This window comes from Dromiciops gliroides, chromosome 4, assembly GCF_019393635.1.
Source record: "Dromiciops gliroides isolate mDroGli1 chromosome 4, mDroGli1.pri, whole genome shotgun sequence".
Classification (NCBI taxonomy): Eukaryota; Metazoa; Chordata; class Mammalia; order Microbiotheria; family Microbiotheriidae; genus Dromiciops; species Dromiciops gliroides.
The window spans coordinates 29,417,751-29,435,731 of NC_057864.1; the positions used below are offsets into that span (position 1 = coordinate 29,417,751).

The window sequence follows — 17,981 nt, forward strand, 5'->3', positions numbered from 1 at the left end:
CCCCCATTTTACCAATGGGGAACCTGGGAAACTTGCAGAAACCAAGGCCCAGAAAGCCAGTGGTGACAGGTTTAGGACAAAACCCAGGCCCCTGCCATGCAGCTTAAGAAACATTCTTAATATGGTCCCCCCCAGCCCACTCCCACTAATAGGATCAAGAGATCTTTAGAGACCCCTGAGTCCAAGCCCCTCGCTCTAATGGAGGACAAAATCGAGGCAGAGGAGGAAAGGGTGGCCCTGGTGTGTACTGGGGGCACATGGCAGAGACGGGGTTCAAATGTGGCCTCCGGTGCCCAGTCCAGGGCCCCCGGCGTTGCCCACCCTGCCTCCTCTGCCATCCCTTTGAGAGCAGGGGCTGAGGGAGGGCCAGCCTAGGGAAAGGGCTTCACAGGCAGCAGTTGGAGCTTCCCTGTCCCGGATAAGTCAGCCGTGACCTTGGGCAGCCTCTGTCCTCGCCGATTCCATCTGTCTGGGAGCCCAATTCCCACCCCCTACCTGTCTGGCCGGCTGTTGTGAGAATGAAGGAAGTCTGGAGGGTGAGTGCTCCAGACAGGCAGAGGAAAGCATCTGGCTCTGGGACCCAGGACACCTTGGGGCTGCTGGGGGCTGGCCTGTCTCAACATCACCCTTGTGCCAGTCTAGGACCCGTGTGCTGTGGCTGTCTTGAATCTTAGCTCGAGGGACCTTTCAAGGTCACGTGGAGCCCTGGGCTGTCAGAGCGGGGAGGAGCCCCAGAGGACATCTGGTCTTGACTGGGCCTCAGAACCTAGCTCGGCCCCCCACCTGTGTGACCTTGGGCAAGGGCCTGTCCCTCTCTGCGCCTGTTTCCTCCGCTGTCAAATGAGCTGGTGCAACTAAGTGACCTCTGAGGTCCCTCTTAGGTCTTAAGTCCTAGGGACTGCATGATTCTCCAATGGAGAAATCACAGCTAACATCCCTAAAATCATAGAGGCTCAGAATCACTGAAATGGAAAGGGCCTTAGATGGCAAGGGGCCAACCTTTTATCCAGAGCAGCCAGGGGAGTTAGCCAGACTCTCATAGATCCAGTGACAGGGAGCTCACTGCCCCACAAAGCCAACTGTTCTGTAATCCAACAGCTCTGATGGTCAGAATGCTCATCCCCATGTTGAACCTCCTATCTTCCCCATCATGCTTCTAGCTCTGCTCTGACTTCCAGGAGAGCTCACAAATATGGAATATTTAGAGGATTTGAGTTTGAATTCTACACCTGCCACTTAGGAGCTGAGTGACCTTGGCCAAGTCACTTCATCTCTCATTGATTCTCCATCCATACTGTAACGATTGGAATGACGCCACCTGCTGGATACTTACTGTAGATGAGTTCTGCCCATGAAGCGAAGGTCTTTGAGGGCAAGACCAGGAGTCTTTTCTTTGGCGGGAGGAAGTGACGCAGACTAGTGGGAGGAGGAAGGAAGAGACTGGCGCTGACTCTGGGGCTCTTTCCTGAGGACGCTGGCGGAGAAGGGAGCTAGAAATGTGCTCTCCCTTTAATAGATAGGAATCTAGGCCTTTCTCTCTCTTTACCAAATTCTTATTCTCCTTAATAAATGCTTAAAAGTCTAACTCTTGCTAAAGCTTATAATTTATTGGCGACCACTCATTAGATATTTTAGACAGTTTAGCTAGAATTTTAACCCTTAACAATTCCATTCTCCACTGCTGCTATTCCATACCTTCTCATTTCTGCTCAAGCCTCCCATGGCACCCCTTGCCCCCATTCTCTCCTCCTATATTTTGCTTAAACATTTGAGGCCATTTCCCAAGAGCCCCCTCTGACCTCATCCCTCACTTATTTCCTGGACAAGACCAGTCCCTTGATTCCAGCCACCTCTCCCAGCAGAGTGTCCCCTCTGTCACCCTCCCTCTCTCAATAATCTTTTCTCTCTCCCTATCTCATGTCTCCTTCCCTGATGCTTACAAAAAACATGTCCGGGCATCCCCCATCCTTAAAAAACCCAGCTCTTTGGGGCAGCTAGGTGGTGCAGTGGATAGAGCACTGGCCCTAGAGTCAGGAGGACCTGAGTTCAAATCCAGCCTCAGACACTTAACACTTACTAGCTGTGTGACCCTGGGCAAGTCACTTAACCCCAAGTGCCTCACCAAAAAAACAAAAAAAAAAAACCCCAGCTCTTGATTCATCTATTCCAGTCAGCCATCTTATGAGATCTCTCTTCTCCTCTTGGTTAAATGCCCTGAGAAAGCCATCTACATCCATGCCTCTACTTCCTTTCCTCTCACTCTCTTCCCAACCCTCCTACGTCTGGCCTCTGACACCCTTGTCTGATGGAAACTGCCCTCCCCATATGTGCCAGTGTTCTCTTCCCTGCCAACTGAAAGGGTCTTGGAGGCCACCTCATCCAACCCCTTCACTTTACAGGTGAGGATAAAGAAGCCCAAGGATGATACTTGGTTGGGGTCACCCTGGTGGTGAGCGGCAAAGCCAAGATTCAAGCCCGGATCACAAGAATCCCAGCCACCATACTTGCTCCTAAGGCACCTCCTTCCTCTTCCCACTCCTCATCTCCTAGATCACTCTCTCCTCTCTGGGGTTTCCAGATGCTGTCCTCCCTTAATTCTCGTCTTAGCTGTCATTCTTTTCCTCCTTCCTCTCCTTTGTTGGTTCTTTATACATATGCCCCTCCCAAGGGGGTGTCCCCCAAGACTGTTTTGGGCCTTCTCTATTCTTTCCATACTGTGTTACTAAGCAACCTTGTTAGCTTCTATGGTTCAGTGATCATTTCTATGAAATGATTCCCATATCCATTCCTGTATCCCACATATCCAGCCCTAACCTCTCTTCTGAGCTGCATTCATTCATCTCAAAGTGGATATCCCACAGCCATCTCCAACCTCACATGACCAAAACAGAACTCATGATCTCCCCCCCCAAAGCTCCCCCTCTTATGAACTTTCCCCTTTCCATTGAGGGTCCAACCATCTTCTCAGTCACCTTGGCTTGTAACCTTGATGACATCCTCAAAGCCTTGCACTCACCCCACACGTCCAATCTGTTCTTAGATCGCATAATTGTATAACATCAGTCATATATAGCCCCTTCTCTCCAGCCAAGCCACCTAATTCATGTTCTCATAACCTTTAATGTAGACTATTGCAATGACCTTTTTTTTTTTTTTTTTGGTGAGGCAACTGGGGTTAAGTGACTTGCCCAGGGTCACACAGCTAGTAAGTGCTAATTGTCTGAGGCCGGATTTGAACTCAGGTCCTCCTGAATCCAGGGTCAGTGCTCTATCCACTACTCCATCTAGCTGCCCCTTTTGCTCCATCTAGCTGCCCCACAATGACCTTTTAATTGATCTCCCTGGCTCATCTCTGCCCATTCCATTTAATCCTCCACACAGATGCCAGACCATCCTTCCACTCTAATTCCCATTCAGTAAACTCTTGTGACCATCACCTACCCCTAGGATCAAATATAACATCCTTCAATTGGCTTTAAACATCCCTCATGTCTTGGCCCTGTCCTACCTTTCCAGTCTTCTTGTATTTTATTCCCCTCCATGCACTCAGTGGCTCAGCCTTCCTGGCCTCTTGGATGCTCCTTAACCTGACCCTACATCTCTCAATGGCCCCGCTGTCTGCCATGCCTGGGATGTTATCCCTTCTCACCTCTACCTCTGGGCTTCTCTAAGACTCAGCCCTAATAGCACCTCCTCCAGGAGATCTTTCCCAGTTTTCCATCCCCCTCGAAGCTGCTGCCTTCCCTCTGCACCACATGTATCTTGTTTTTTTTGTTTGTTTGTTTGTTTGCGGGGTTATGGGGGTTAAGTGACTTGCCCAGGGTCACACAGCTAGTCGAGTGTCTGAGGTCAGATTTGAACTCAGGTCCTCCTGAATCCAGGGCCGGTGCTCTATCGACTGCGCCACCTAGCTGCCCCCCATGTATCTTGTATGTGCTGAGGTATTCCCATGTTATCGGCCCGGTTAGAATGGGAGATCCTTGAGATCAGGGGCTGTGCTTCTGTCTTTCTGCTAGCACAGGGTAAGGGTTTACTTGATGCTTGGTGACTGGCTGACTTTACTCATCCGTGTCTTAGTGTCCTCACCTCAAAACTGAGTAGGTTGGGCCAGATGTCCTCTGGGCCTCTTGTTGCTCTAGGCCTGTTCTAGTTCTAGGTTTAGCTGAAGGAAGCCACTGTGTATCAGGAACCCAGGCTTTGGAGCCAGGGAAGGAGGGCTGGGATCTTAGTGCTGTGACCTTAGGTAAATCACAGCCTCTCTGGGTCTATGGCTTCTTCTGAAAGCTGAAGCCATTGGGTGTCCGGGATGGTGGAGAGTACTAGGGGCCAGGTGGGAAGGCACAAACACAGGAGCTGGGGGGGGTGTGGAAGACATTCTATGAAAGGCCCTGGGGTCCTTTGGGCAGGGGAAACCAGGGAAAGCTCTGCATTTAGAGGAGAATTGGCTTGAGGCAGAGGCCGAGAAGTGAGGTCATTGTTTGAGCAGATTTGACTGCTCAGGCCCTCTGAGGTTAGAGGGAAGGGTGTGGGTGGGTCCTGTGGTCCTCAAAAAGCCTGGGGAGAGGGCTCCCAGGATGTCAGAGAAGAGCAGGACCCCTGAGGTCACTTAAGTCCACTCTTGGCTGAGCACAATCCTCACTGCTGCCACCTCCTGGGTCAGCACCTCTGCTTTTGGACAGCTCCATAGGTTGGCACAGTCTCCAAGCCAAAGTTGCCTTTCTTAACTCCATGCCTACTCTGGTCCTGCCCTCTGCAGCCAAACATAACAGATTCATGAAAATGGCTCTTATGCCTCCCTGGAGTCTTCTCTTCTCCAAAATAACCATCCCTGCTTCCTTCAAGTGATCCTAGTATGACTTGGCCTCAGGGTCCTTCACCATGTTGGTTGTCATCCTCTGAATGTCAATGTCCTTCCTTAAATGGACCCAGTGCTCTAGCTGTGGCCTGGCCAGGGGAGGGAACAATGAATATATTGCTTGGATACCACCCCTGCCTCTCTTGATTGAGCCATCCAAGATCAGCATGGCTTTTTGTCTGCCAAAGTGAGACTTTTGATACATACTGAGCTTGTGGTCCAATTGAATCCTCAGATCTTCTTCAGCACCATCTTTGTTTTCCCCTCCCCACCACCATCTTATACTTTAAAATCATATTTTGAACCCACATGCAAGACCTTACAGTCATCTCTATTAAATTTCACCATACAGATTCAGCCTAGTGCTGTGTGTTATGCCTGACATTGTGTTACCTGCATGTCCTTAGCATTAGCGAATGGCCCCAGGAAGCTGAAAGGGAGAGATGACTAGGCCCAGGGCAGTAGTAGCAAGGCCCACAAGGGAACTAGGGAAGCTTCCCTTGTGTATTCAGGCCCTCTAGGCATTTCCCAGAGGTGTGGATGCAAAACTCAGGATGCAGCTGAAGGAACCCTAGACTTGGAGATGAAACTCAGATCTTGACTCTGGGGGACTATGGGACTATGGGCAAGTCACTTTCCTTCTCTGGCCTCAGTTTCCCTACCTGTAAAATAATGATAACGATGACTATAGCTAGAATATCTAAAGCACTTTGCATATGTCATCTCATGGGACCCTCACCAGCTGGGGGATCTAGTGGGCATCATGATCCCCATTTAACAGATGGGGAAATGGGGTTGTTGTGGGCATCAAATGATATAGTGTCTATAAAGCACCTCACCAAATTTAAGGTGGTCTCTAAATGTCAGCCATCATCATACCTGCCCAGCACTCCCAAGGTGCCCACCTTGATTTGTCTACTTGTCAGGAGGCCTTTCCCAATACCAAGGTGAAATCTGTCTGGTTCTGCCCTCTGGGGCATGCAGAGCAGTGACTGACCCCCTCCCTTTTCCGGTCACCTTGATCCTTAATGATGCATTCAATGCTTTTCCTTGCACCCCCATTCCATCCTCAGGGGTCTCAGGCATACCACACACTGCCTCTGCTGCATTTTGGGGCTGAGAAAGTTTGCTTTGAAGCACCAGCTTTGGGATTCTCTGGAGACAGCAGCGTCACCTGCTTCTCAACCGCACACCTGGTGAGAGAAGGCAGAGGGTCCCCTCTCAGGGCCAGCAGCAGTCTGGGTTGGCAGTGGGGACAAGGGAGAGGTTGCATTTGGGGAAGAGGAATCAGATGAAGCAGACTAGGAAATGCCCATCTCTGCTGAGGGACTATAATATCGGAGGGTTTAGGGCTGAAGAGACTTTGGATATCTAGTGCAGCTCAATCACTTTTAGAAATTAGGAAACCGAGGCCTGGAAGGGGCATAGCCAAAGGTGCTGCCCCAACCACCAGATATATTGGGGCTAGACAGTATGGAGGGGCTCAGGTCCTGGAGCGTGGCCCCTAAGGAGGGACTCCTTCGACCATGAGGGCAGATAGAGAGTGATGATATATATATATATATAGAGAGAGATCCATATCCCTGTGGGGATCTGGCTTGGCCAGGCCTGGCCAGTCTGAGGTCAAGCACCCATTAGGAGAAAACAGCCAACATGCTACTCTTTGCCCACTGAGCCCACACCAAAGCAGATTCCCTAATTTATTTGTTGGTCTTCATCTGAAAATAACAGTTTGCTGGTAAACAGGAAGGGTAATGATGCCAGCAGCCCTCGTTAGTGGCTAATAATTGCTTAATTTGTCCAGTAATTGACCTGGGCTCCCAGCGCGGCCTGACATCATGTTGCAGGGTGCTCAGCAAGCCAGGTCCCGTTAATGTTACCTTCGAGAGGGCTTCTGGAAGCCGAGCTTCTCCGTGCCCGAAATTTCCTCTTCACAGATGAGCAGATTAATTGGCCTGCCAATTAGGCAGCTATTAAAAGCAGGGAGGGAGGATGAAAGAAGGAAAGCAGCTGCCCAACCGGCTAGAGGGAAGGTCTGGATCTCCTGCCCAACCTGCGGCTGGACAGCTGGACAGAGGGATGCTATTGACCTCAGCCAAAACCCCAGGGAGAGGGAGAGAAGGAAAGCATTGGTAGAATACCAGAATCCCACACCTGGGAGGGATTTCAGAGATATCTAGTCCAACCTCTACCTGAAGTAAAAATCCCTATTCTTCCTCCACATGATGGCCTTGAAAATGCTAGAATTCAGTTATCGCATCTGCTCTCCCTACCCCTACTCCCGTCTTCTCTTCTTGAGGCACAACATACCCACTTCCTCCAGTTGATCCTCACAGGATATGGGCCCCAAGCCCCCCTCCCATCCAGGCTGCCCTCCTCTGGACTCTTGACAGTGTCCTTCCTAGGTTGTAGCATGTAGAGCAGAGCGCAGTGCCCCAGACGGCCTGGCCAGGACCAAGGACAGCGGGACTCATTCTTACAGATTGTTAGGTCTCTCAATGCAATCCAATGAGGCATTCATTGGCTTTTCAGTTGCCTTATAATCTTGTTGACCCTTCTCGGCAAATCCCTCTCCTACCTGCTGGCTGATGTCTTCAAATCTGGCTTTAGACACTTCCTAGCTGTGTGACCCTGGGCAAGTCACTTCACCACTGTCTGCCCCAATTTCCTCAACTATAAAATGGAGATAACAGTACCTGACTCCCAGGGTTGTTGTGATGTTCTGTGTTATACCAGACTAGATACTCCTTGCCTACTGAGACATTGTGGCTACCAGTGTGGACAGCCGCAGTACTTGCTAGGCGGGGAGCATGTTTAACTCTGCCTCTTCCCTCTTCTTCCCAGGGATCATTGACTTTCTTGTAAGCCACCACCCAATTGCTCGAGTCCTGAGGGACCACCTGGTCTTCAAGATTGCACCGATGTTGAACCCTGATGGAGTGTACTTGGGAAATTACAGGTGAGGAATGTCCCGCCGGGAAGCCCATGGATGGGAGTTTTAGGGAGGCAGGAAGAAGGGGGAAAAGCATCCTAGAGAATGAGATATGGGCTGGCCAGGACCCCAGGGGGTGGTCAACACCAGACTTGACTGAGAGCAGCTGTAGGGTCCCACAAACCAAGTATTCCACTCTCAAATTACAGATGAAGAAACTGAATCTCAGATAAAGGAAATGTCCTTCCTAGCCAGGTTTCCAGAGCAACTTGTGGGACTGAGCTGGAACTAGAACCCCAGTCTCTCCTCTCTCCCTGTCTCTCTCTCTCTCTCTCTCTCTCTCTCTCTCTCTCTCTCTCTCTCTCTCTCTCTCTCTCTCTCTCTCTCTCTCACACACACACACACACACACACATCCTCACAGTGGTATGGGGCGATTGGACGTCATGGAAGGAGTCCAGGACTGGCAATAGCTTTGATCCTCGGCTTTGCTGTCCCTGAGCTCTGTGACCCTGCATGAAGTGAGTCACTCCCCTTCTTGGGGATTCAGTTCTCTCCTCTATAGAATGAGGGGCCCGGATTAGATGAACTCTAAGAGCCTTCTGTGTCGAATTCTCTGGACCTTTGTGCATTTCTTGTGATCAGCGGGCTGACCTTCCATTCCTGGGGTCAGAAATGCCAGAGCTCGGGGTCAGCTCCACCTCTCAGGAGATGAGGGCGTAACAGACTCCTGGCCCTTTGCCCTCTCTGGAGTGGGGCGATGCATGGATTTGGCTGGGCAGCCATTCGGGGGAGGGGCATTTTATTTAGGTCTCCTCCTCCCTAAATCTAACTATAGTCCCATGGTCGTCGAATATTCTTTAAGCACCCCCTGTGTACAGCATGCTGGGGTTTGGTTCTGGGAGCACAAAGATGGCAGCTCAGCCTCGGCTCTCAAGGACACTGAGGGGCGCCAGCTCCCTGCTCTGTCAGAGGTGTGAGTTGTCCTGGCCCAGGTGTCCCTGGTATGTTCCTCCTCATGTATGTTTGCTGATCACGTTTCTTCACTCCATGTATGTCCCATGTCACGGCAGCTCTCTGCACATGTGTCCCTGGGTGCCATGGTAACCACTGGAGCGTGTACTCCATGTGCTCAGGGCAGGGGGTGGAGTTCTTTTCATTTCATTTATGATGCTGTTTGATTAAGAGAGGAAGTGGGGCATAGCAGATAGAGAGCTGGCCTCAGAATCATGAAGACCCAGGTTCAAATCTTACCCATGTCACATACTGGTTGTGGAATTCTGAGTGAGCACCTTATCCTTTCGTGGTCTGGACATCCCTCTAAAACAATAATTGGTGGTGAAAAGTGTCAACCAGCATGAGTAGAAGGAGTTTCCTAACCCAGGAGTTCCCTGGATTAATGAAATCACACTTCCAGTCCCAATCGCAATTTGATTAAATGTCTTTTGTTTGAATTAAAGTGGCCCCTGTGTGGCTAGTAAAAGTAGACACATTGGTGGGGGCTCATGAGTGATGTTCTGAGCAGGTGCTGAAACGCAGAATGCCTCAGACCCGGAGTCCTTATTCTGGAGCACCTCCATGTGATAGGAGGAGGGACAGAACTACCTTAGTACATTTACTGTTTGCAGCTTCTATTGTGATATAGAGAAGCCTGGGATCTGGGGTCCGAGGATCAGGGTTCAAATTTTGACTGTGCTTCTCATTACCTGAGTGATTGTTAGAAAGTCCAGGGCAGCTAGGTAGCACAGTGGATAAAGCACTGGTCCTGGATTCAGGAGGACCTGAGTTCAAATTCAGCCTCAGACACTTGACACTTACCAGCTCTGTGACCCTGGGCAAGTCACTTAACCCTCATTGCCCTGAAAAAAAAAAAAGAAAAAAGAAAAAAAGAAAGTCACTTACCCCCCAAGCCCTGGAAGGATTGTAGATTTGGGACTAGAGTGGATGTCAGAGGTCATCTAGTCCAATCCCCTTATTTTAGAAATGGGAAAACTGAGTCACAGAGAATTAAAGTGTCTTCCCCAAGGTATGGAGAGGCAGAGCTGGCATTCAGATCCTGTTCTCCTGACTCTAAGTCCAGCCATGTTCCCACATCATCTATGAAATGCCGATCCAAGCCCCTCCAGACCTGCCCACAGTGGGAAGGGAGGCACCAATGAATTTGTCTTCTTGTTTAAGGATTCCATGGAGCCCAGCAGCCTCCCACAGAGAACCTGAGACTGAATATAGTAAGATGTTGGCCTCTGAGCTCTCCCTCCTCCAAGGGTTAACTCTGCACTCACTACCAACACCTTCAGTTCAATAAAAGGCAACCCCCCCCCCCCACAAACAAACAGCCAGATGAGGGGAGGTGTGCAAAAGCACAGCCTTGGGAGGTAGTGAGTCTCCCATCCCTGATGATCTTCCAGCAAGATGACCCCATATCTGGGGACTCTTGGCCAGCTAGGAGTCGGACAAAATGTCCCTGGGGTGCCCAGGCTCCCCCACACTTCTTTTCTCTGCCCCTCTGTCACCGCCCCCGCTTCCTAGCCAGTTTTCTGGCAGATGAGAAATTCTGCAGCCTTGAGATCTCTTTGGGGGACTGGCTCCTTTTATGATGACAGAGAGGCAATTACTATGGTAATGCTTCACTGCAGCCTTCTCCCCCTCCCCAAGCTGGGGCTGGTGGGAGAGGGTTGGGGGGGGGGGAGAAGAGCTATTGCAGGGAAGGACTCGGGCCCCATTTCTATGGTAACAAAAGGTAATTGTCGTTAAATTCCAGTTAGGCAGCGGCGGCAGGAGGCCCTACCTGGCAATTATCGATTTGTTATGCCCAGAAACATAAATAAGACCAATAAATGGATTCCGAGGTCCAGGGCTGTTTGCTTATCCCAAGCTCCACGGAGCACACATGACAAACACCTAATTAAGAAGAGAGATCCAGCAAAGTCATTTATCTTGTCATCTCGAGATAGAGAGCCCTCGTTTGTACAGGGACGGTGGCGGATGTCACTTATACGTGCTCTGAATAAAATCTGGGCACGACAGTGCAGCGGAAAAGCGCCTGCTCTGGGACCAGGGTGCAGCTGTATGACCTTGGACCAGTCACCTCCCCTCTGGGGACCCCCTTTGGCCCCACCCAAAATTATCTCTAGGGCCTCAATAGTTTTGACGTATTCTGAAGTCTTAGAATTATAGCTATAGGACTTGAGTTCAAAACCCTGCTCCACTGTTTACTAGCTGTGTGACCCCGACCAAGTCACACAATCTGGATGGGTCTCAGTTTACTCATGGGAGTTTTATCCATGCAATCTCTATGGTCCACCATCCAATTCTAAAGCACATCCAGTTCTAAAGTATCTCCAAGTCCTGACACCCCATATTCTAAGATCCCTCCCAGTTTGACCTTAATATATTCTGTGTTCTTATGTCTCTTCCAGTTCTGACATTTTCTGTTCTGTGTTCTAAGTTCTATCCTAGCTTTCTGACATTTCCCTGTCCTGTGTTCTAAAGACGTTTTCGGCTTAGACAGTTTCTGGGTCTGTCCTTGACCCTACAGGGAAGAATCAGGACCAATGGGATGGAAGTTGCAGAGAAGCAGATTTTGATACCATAGAGACTGGGCATCAGTGGGTTGTAACCTGCCAGAGGGCAGGAACAGTTTTTGCATTTCTTTGTATCCCCAGCACTTAGTGTCTGGTACATCATAGGTGCTTAATAAAAGCTAGTTGACCCATTGCACTAACATATAAAGAACAACTGGCTAGAGCTGTCTGGAAATGGAAGGAGCCACCTCGGGAGGTAATGAGCTCCCCATCACGAGAGCTCTCCACAAAAAGCCCCATCACTTCTTTGTCCAGGATGCAGTAGAGGTGGTTCCTCCCCATATGGGATTGTTCCAGATGACATCAGAGAGTCCTTCCTGCTCTGGGATGCTGGGATCCAGTGCTCCAAGGAGGAGAGTGCAAATCCAGTCGGCTTGTCTCACCATAGGAAGTCTGGGAACCAGATTCTGGGCAGAGTCTTTAGTCCCTTCTCTGGGCCCTTTGACAGTATCCCTCACCCCTCCTTCCACTCCAGTATTTTTGCCAAGAACACTCCTGATGGGGTCAGATGTGATTGAAGTGACCAGACAACACAAGCTCCTTTGGGCCACTAGGGGGCTCCACAGTGCACAGAGTGCCCCCCTTGGAGTCAGGAACTCATCTTCCCAGTCCAAATCTGGCCTCAAGCACTACCTAGTTGGGTGACCCTGGGCAAGTCACTTCACCCTGTTTGCCTCAGTTTCCTCAACTGTCAAATGAGCTGGAGAAGGACATGGTGAACCATTCCAGTATTTTTGCCATGAAAACCCCAAAGAGAGTCATAAAGGGTCTGCCACGTCTGAAAACGAAACAGAAAACACCTTCTGTAATGTAGCCGATTGGAAGCTCCCCACTTCCATGCCTTTGCCCCAGATCTCGTCTGTGTCTGCAACGCTCGCCCACCCCACCTCCACCATCTGCCTTCCCTGGTTTCCTCCAAGTTCTCACCTTTCCTGGTCCCTCCTGAAGCCCTTTCCCTTTGAGATTCCTCGGATCCACCCTGCATACACCTCCTTGTTGCTTTCTCCATCAGCTCCCTGAGGGCAGGAACTGTGTGCTTGCCTTCCTTGTATACCCCAGTGCTTAGCACAGTGCCTGGTATTCAGTAAGCGCTTGGTAAATGCTATTGGCTGATGGGCTGGCAAACCATGTGTTAGCTTTCTACCTCAAAGACTCCAGTCTTCTCCCTCTGGTCTCTGGCTCAGTCCTGGTTCTCTGACCTCCTCACCAGAGCCAGGTGCTCCGTTTGCAGGCACAGGTCAGAAGCTGTGCCTAAGATCTGGAAGAACAAGGAGCCCCTTCCCCCATCTCCCAAGTTCCATGGCTTGGCTGATCCTGTCCTGTAAGAACAAGACAGGGAAACTGAGGTTCAGAGAACCTGAACAGTTTGCTTAGGTCACAGAGCAAAGCCTTGGTGGAGCTATGGTGGTCAGGGAGACCAGCTCTCCCCTGTCAGCACCCCCCATGAGATGAAGATGAATGTTGGGCAAAGCAACAAAGAATGTCACATTTGCAGAGTTGGGGATTCCAAAGTCAGTCAATAAGCATTTATTAAGCACTTATATGCCAGGCACGCTGCTAAGTGCTAAGGGTATGACCCATTCTATCAAGGAACTCACAGTCTAAGGGGATGTGAACCTGATGCTGGCCAGGACTTGGGGGAACTGGGAAGGTGCCTGGGTTCAGGGCCAGCCATGGGCTGCCCTCCCTGGAAAAAGATAAAGTGGGAAATCCTGAGTCAGCGAGAAGGCTGACCAGGCTCTCGGTGCCAGCTCTGCCTCTAACTCCAAGTAGGAACCTGGGCAGAGTGTTGCCCCTCTCTGTGCCTTGGTTTCCATTCCTGTAAAATGGGACGTTTGGACCGGATGGCCCCTGAGGTCCCTGCCAGCCCAGTCCATGGTGTCGTGACAGGAGCAATCTCCAGATTGGGGCATCTTTTCAGAGGAAAGCAAACCTCCCCCTGGTTCAGTTCGCCTACCCCAGCTCGGATGGGAGTGTTTGAGAGCCATGTGTAGCTCTATCTCTAACACTTCCTCATTTATGTTCAACCCTGCCTGGCCAATGCCATTAGGCATGATTGCTTCAATATGGCGAGAGGCTGCATGGAGTCAGCTACCCTTGCTTGCCCCGTTTCCATTTGCGACAAATGGGGGAGACTCATGAAATGACTCAGTCTGGAGCCAGGGGTAGGGATCAGTGTGAGATCTGGAGTGGCACTCAGTGCAGGACCACGGTCAGGGCTCAGCCTAGGACTGGGGTCAGGGCTAAGCCTGGGGCCAGGGTCTGGTGGAAGAACCTACAAAGGGAAACTTTATTCTGGACCTGATTCTCACTAATGGGAAGAAACTGGTTATAGTGAATGGAAAAGATAGGAAACCTGGGGTGGGGAGTGGCCTAGAGATGGTGATGGAGGAAAAGAAATCCAGGAATGGCCTGATGTGCCCCCTTGGCTTGGGGAAAGCAGGCTTCAGTGAGAACAGAGAAGGGCTTAGTAGGAGCCCCTGGACTTCTATGCCCCTTTCTCCTTTTTTTAGTGAGGCAATTGTGGTTAAGTGACTTGCCCAGGGTCACACAGCTAGTAAGTGTTAAGTGTCTGGGGCCGGATTTGAACTCAGGTACTCCTGACTCCAGGGCCGGTGCTCTATCCACTGTGCCACGTAGCTGCCCCTATGCCCCTTTCTGATTATCAGTCCATGATCTTAGTATTCTTCCATCTCACAATCTGTCTTTTTTAATCTTCTGATTGGTGAAGAAAACGTGACATAGGTGGGAGGTGACTGGCCCAAGGTCACCAGCACACTTGCAAGAGACACAGGATAAGAACCTTGGCTCCTGGCCTCACACTCAAGTCTGCACCTTGTGTCATGAGCTGGCCCATCCTCTTCCTCTTGGGGGGAGTTGTCTCTGGTCTTCTGCATGTCCTCTGTAAGCAGAGCCAGGTTTATATATAACCAGGTTTCTCCAAGGGCTTTAAGTCTAATCAAGAAAGTAACCCACAAGAGCTCTCGGCCAAAACCAATTATTTAAATCACCTTCCTGTTGAGGCTCCCAGAAAAGAGCCCAGATGGCCAGCCTGTGTGTGGAGGCAGCTTCTGCCCCCATGGTGGAAACTGGGGGTGTGGGGGGCTGGGGGGGGAGGCTTACAGTACAGCATGGAGGCAGAGCAGGGTGCGAGGCTGTGGAAGTAGCTGTGTCTGGTGGAGAAATGGAGGCACATGTGTGGGGGCTGCCAGGAAGCAAAAGCCAACAGGAGAGAATTTGGAGCTGAGTTAGACCATGTCCGGCTCCTTCTGCTGTTGCCTGGGTCCTTCCCTTCCCCTAGATTGAGCTCCAGCTTCTACTTTCTCTCATCTTGTATCATGCCCAGAGCTGGGGAGGGGGAGGGGCTCAGGCATTGATGGATGTCGATTTCAGGCTGTGCTACGTGGGAAAGACCCCAGACGGGTAGAGGGGAGAGCTGGCTTCTAGTTACAGTTCCACACCAACTTCTTAACCTTGGCTAAATAAAGTACTGCTCTTTAAACCTCACTTTCCTCCTTTATAAAATAATATGGTTGGATTAGGTTATCTGTAAGTATCCCTCCCAGTTCTGACATTCCCTGTTCTAAGGCCCTTCCCAAGTCTGACATTTTTCTGTTCTAGACTGTAAGGCCTTCCCAGCTCTGACATTGCAGATATTCCACATGAGGAAACCAGGGTGAAGTGACTTGTCCAGGGTCACACAGCTAGTACGTGTATGAGGCTGGATTTGAACTCAGAAAGATGAGTCTTACAGGCCTAGCACTCTATCCAAGGCAGCATCCCCTATCTGCCCCCAAAAGCCTACCCTTACAATTAGAATCTGGGGATAATAGAAACCAGGCCTCTTCTCCAAAGGTTTTGGGGCTCAGCAAAGAGAAAGCTGGTTCCTGTATCCCAAAAGGATGCTCTGAGGCTCCTTAGTGGTCTTTGTATTATATTGATTTGGGTTGGTACTGGGACTCCCTGGTAGTGTCTCTTCCCTGAGGTCAGGTGCAGACTCAGAACACCTTTTGTCTCTGTTTCCCTAGTGCTGAGCAGTGACTAGTTTGAGGTGAAGTGACCTGAATTGAACTGAATTGAATTGCAAATCTAGGCTTCCTGACTCTTGGTCTAGTGTTATTTCTTATCAGAAAAGAAGCATGATCTCATGGAGAGAGCCCTACCCCTGCTTCTACTACTTATTAGCAACAGGACCTTGGACAAGTCCTTTCTGTCTCTGTGCCTCAGTTTCCCCTTGACTCCCTCCCAGTGTTACCATGAGACTCCAGGGTAAAGCTCTTGCTGCAACTCCTGTGCTGCTGCTCTGTGCCCCACTGACCTTCTCCCAGGCCCTGCCTGACAGCTTCTCTTGGCTCTTTCCCAGGTGCTCCCTAATGGGGTTTGATCTGAATCGCCACTGGCTGGACCCCTCTCCTTGGGCCCACCCAACTCTGTATGGGGTGAAGCAGCTCATTATCCAGATGCACAACGACCCGGTGAGTGGTGACAGCACATGACTGTGCCCCCTCTGCCTCGGCATGTGGCAGGGATGGGGTGGCAGTGGCTGCTGGGACAAGATCACAGTCAGGAATTGTGGCGCACTCTCACACCAGGCCAGCACTGAGGCAGATGTCAGTAGAGACCTCAGATCTCATGACCCCACAGGCCCCACATAGCCTGAGATACTAGGGAGGGATCAAGGGAGGGCCGGACCTTGGAGGCCTCACCTGGGGATCAGCCACAGCGGCTCAGTTGTTCCTACGTAGGTCCCTGAGACCACGAGAGCTGGACAGAGCTTTCTGATGGCTCTAGTTTGGGGCGTTCTGCCCAGTACGGTCCCCAGAGAAGCGTGGCCTCGCTGCCTCTGTCCCTGGAGAACTACACTGGGCTGCCCTGCCTGGGGCTCTGAGATGGCTCATGGCAGTGGATAGAAGGACTCCTTAGTAGTGGGTCTCAGAGCTGGAGGGGAGCAGGGGTGGCCTCGTGGCTTTTCCTGCCCACATGGAGGCTGTCTTCAGCCAGGGTGGCTTGGGACCAGGGCAACACAGTCAGGACTTCTCTGCTCAAAACACCATTCATGCCTGGTCCTGCCAGTTTGGTCCAAGGTCAGGCGGCCTAAGGAGAGGAAGAAGAGCCGAGTGAACTGCTGTTAGAAGACTGGCCCCACCAGGCTTTCACGGCATGGGGGCTGCAGGTACTGTCCATGGCACACCTTCCAGGGCCACTTTGGCTAAGGCCACAGCTGCTGTGTTTCTTAATAAATCCCATTCTCTTAGTATTTGGGAGGTGTCATATCCTTCATTCTGTAAATTCAGTCTCTCAGAGGTTAAGCCATCTCATTAAGAGTAACCCACAAAAAAAAGAGAAAAAAAAAAGGGGGCAGCTAGGTGGCACAGTGGATAAAGCGCTGGCCCTGGATTCAGGAGTACCTGAGTTCAAATCCGGCACAAGTCACTTAAACCCCATGGCTCCACAAAAAAAAGGGTAACCCACACCTCTCACAGGAGAGTTTCTGCGCCCAGGGTTGGCAGAGCTTTGGACGTTGATTCACGTTTACCTTAAAATCAAGGGGTAGCATAAAACAGTGAGGGGTGTGTGTGGGGATGTTATGGAAGAGAGAGCTATGAATGAGAGCCCCTGGACTTGGTCACCTGGCCTAGAGTCCAGCTGTGATGCTCTCTCACTGGGTGACTACTGTGCCAGGAGCTGAGGATGGAGATAATTCTGAGGATGCAGTGATTCATCCTGGGCAGCTAGGTGGCACAGTGGATAGAGCACTGGGCCTTAAGTCAGGAAGACCTGAGTTCAAACCCAGCCTCAGACACTTAGCTGTGTGACCCTGGGCAATTTGTTAACCTTGTTTGCCTATTTCCTCCTCTGTAAGATGAGCTGGAGAAGGAAATGGCAAGCTACCCCAATGTCTGTGCCAAGAAGACCCCGAATGGGGCCATGAAGAGATGGCAAAGTGATTCATCCAATTAGTCAATAAGCATTGATTAAGCACCTACCATGTGTCAGGCCCTTGGTCAAGAGCTAGGGATACAAAGAAAGGCAGAAATAGTCCTGTTCCCCAAGGAGTTCACAGTCTAAGAGGGGAGATAACTGTACATAGCAGAGGTACGCAGGCTGAATGGGAGGAAATCTGGTGGGTGTGGGGGGCAACGATCAGTGGAGGAGGGGGCACTGGGAAAGGCCTCCCTCTTGGACGTCTTCCTTCTTCTTTATCTGAATATTAGTTGAATAGAGAATTGTTGAAGTCTTTCCTAAGAGAGGAAGCTGCGAAGGAAAATGTCATGTCCAAGGTCACACAAAGTCTTATTGGCAAAGAGCTGGACTCCTGGGCTTTTCTCTCCCCTCCCCCCCACCATGGCCCCGCTCCTCCAAAGCCAGGTAGCTTCTGGCATTGCTTAAAAGTCCCAGAGCCCCATCAAAGGGGCAGGGTCTGTACTCTCCAGTCCTGCCTCCAGCCTCGCTGGTCTCCTCATCTTTGCAACTCCCCCAGGGATCTTCTAGGTGGGCTGAGGTTCAAGTGGGGCTTCCCACTCACCTTCCCCAGAAAGGCCAGTGCCCCACACAGATGCACTGTGGCTCCTTTAGTGTCCTTCTTCTGCAGTCAGAGTGATCAGTTTCCA

General features: G+C 50.8%; 1 protein-coding gene across 1 annotated transcript in view; it reads left to right on the forward strand.

Annotated features, from left to right (window-relative positions):
* AGBL4 (AGBL carboxypeptidase 4) overlaps positions 1-17,981 on the forward strand; it is a 795,252-nt gene that overhangs the window by 740,199 nt on the left and 37,072 nt on the right. Inside the window, exons 8-9 of the mRNA XM_043964632.1 lie at positions 7,700-7,814; positions 15,734-15,845. Of these exons, the coding sequence (XP_043820567.1) occupies positions 7,700-7,814; positions 15,734-15,845 (227 nt within the window). The remainder of the gene's footprint in view (positions 1-7,699; positions 7,815-15,733; positions 15,846-17,981) is intronic.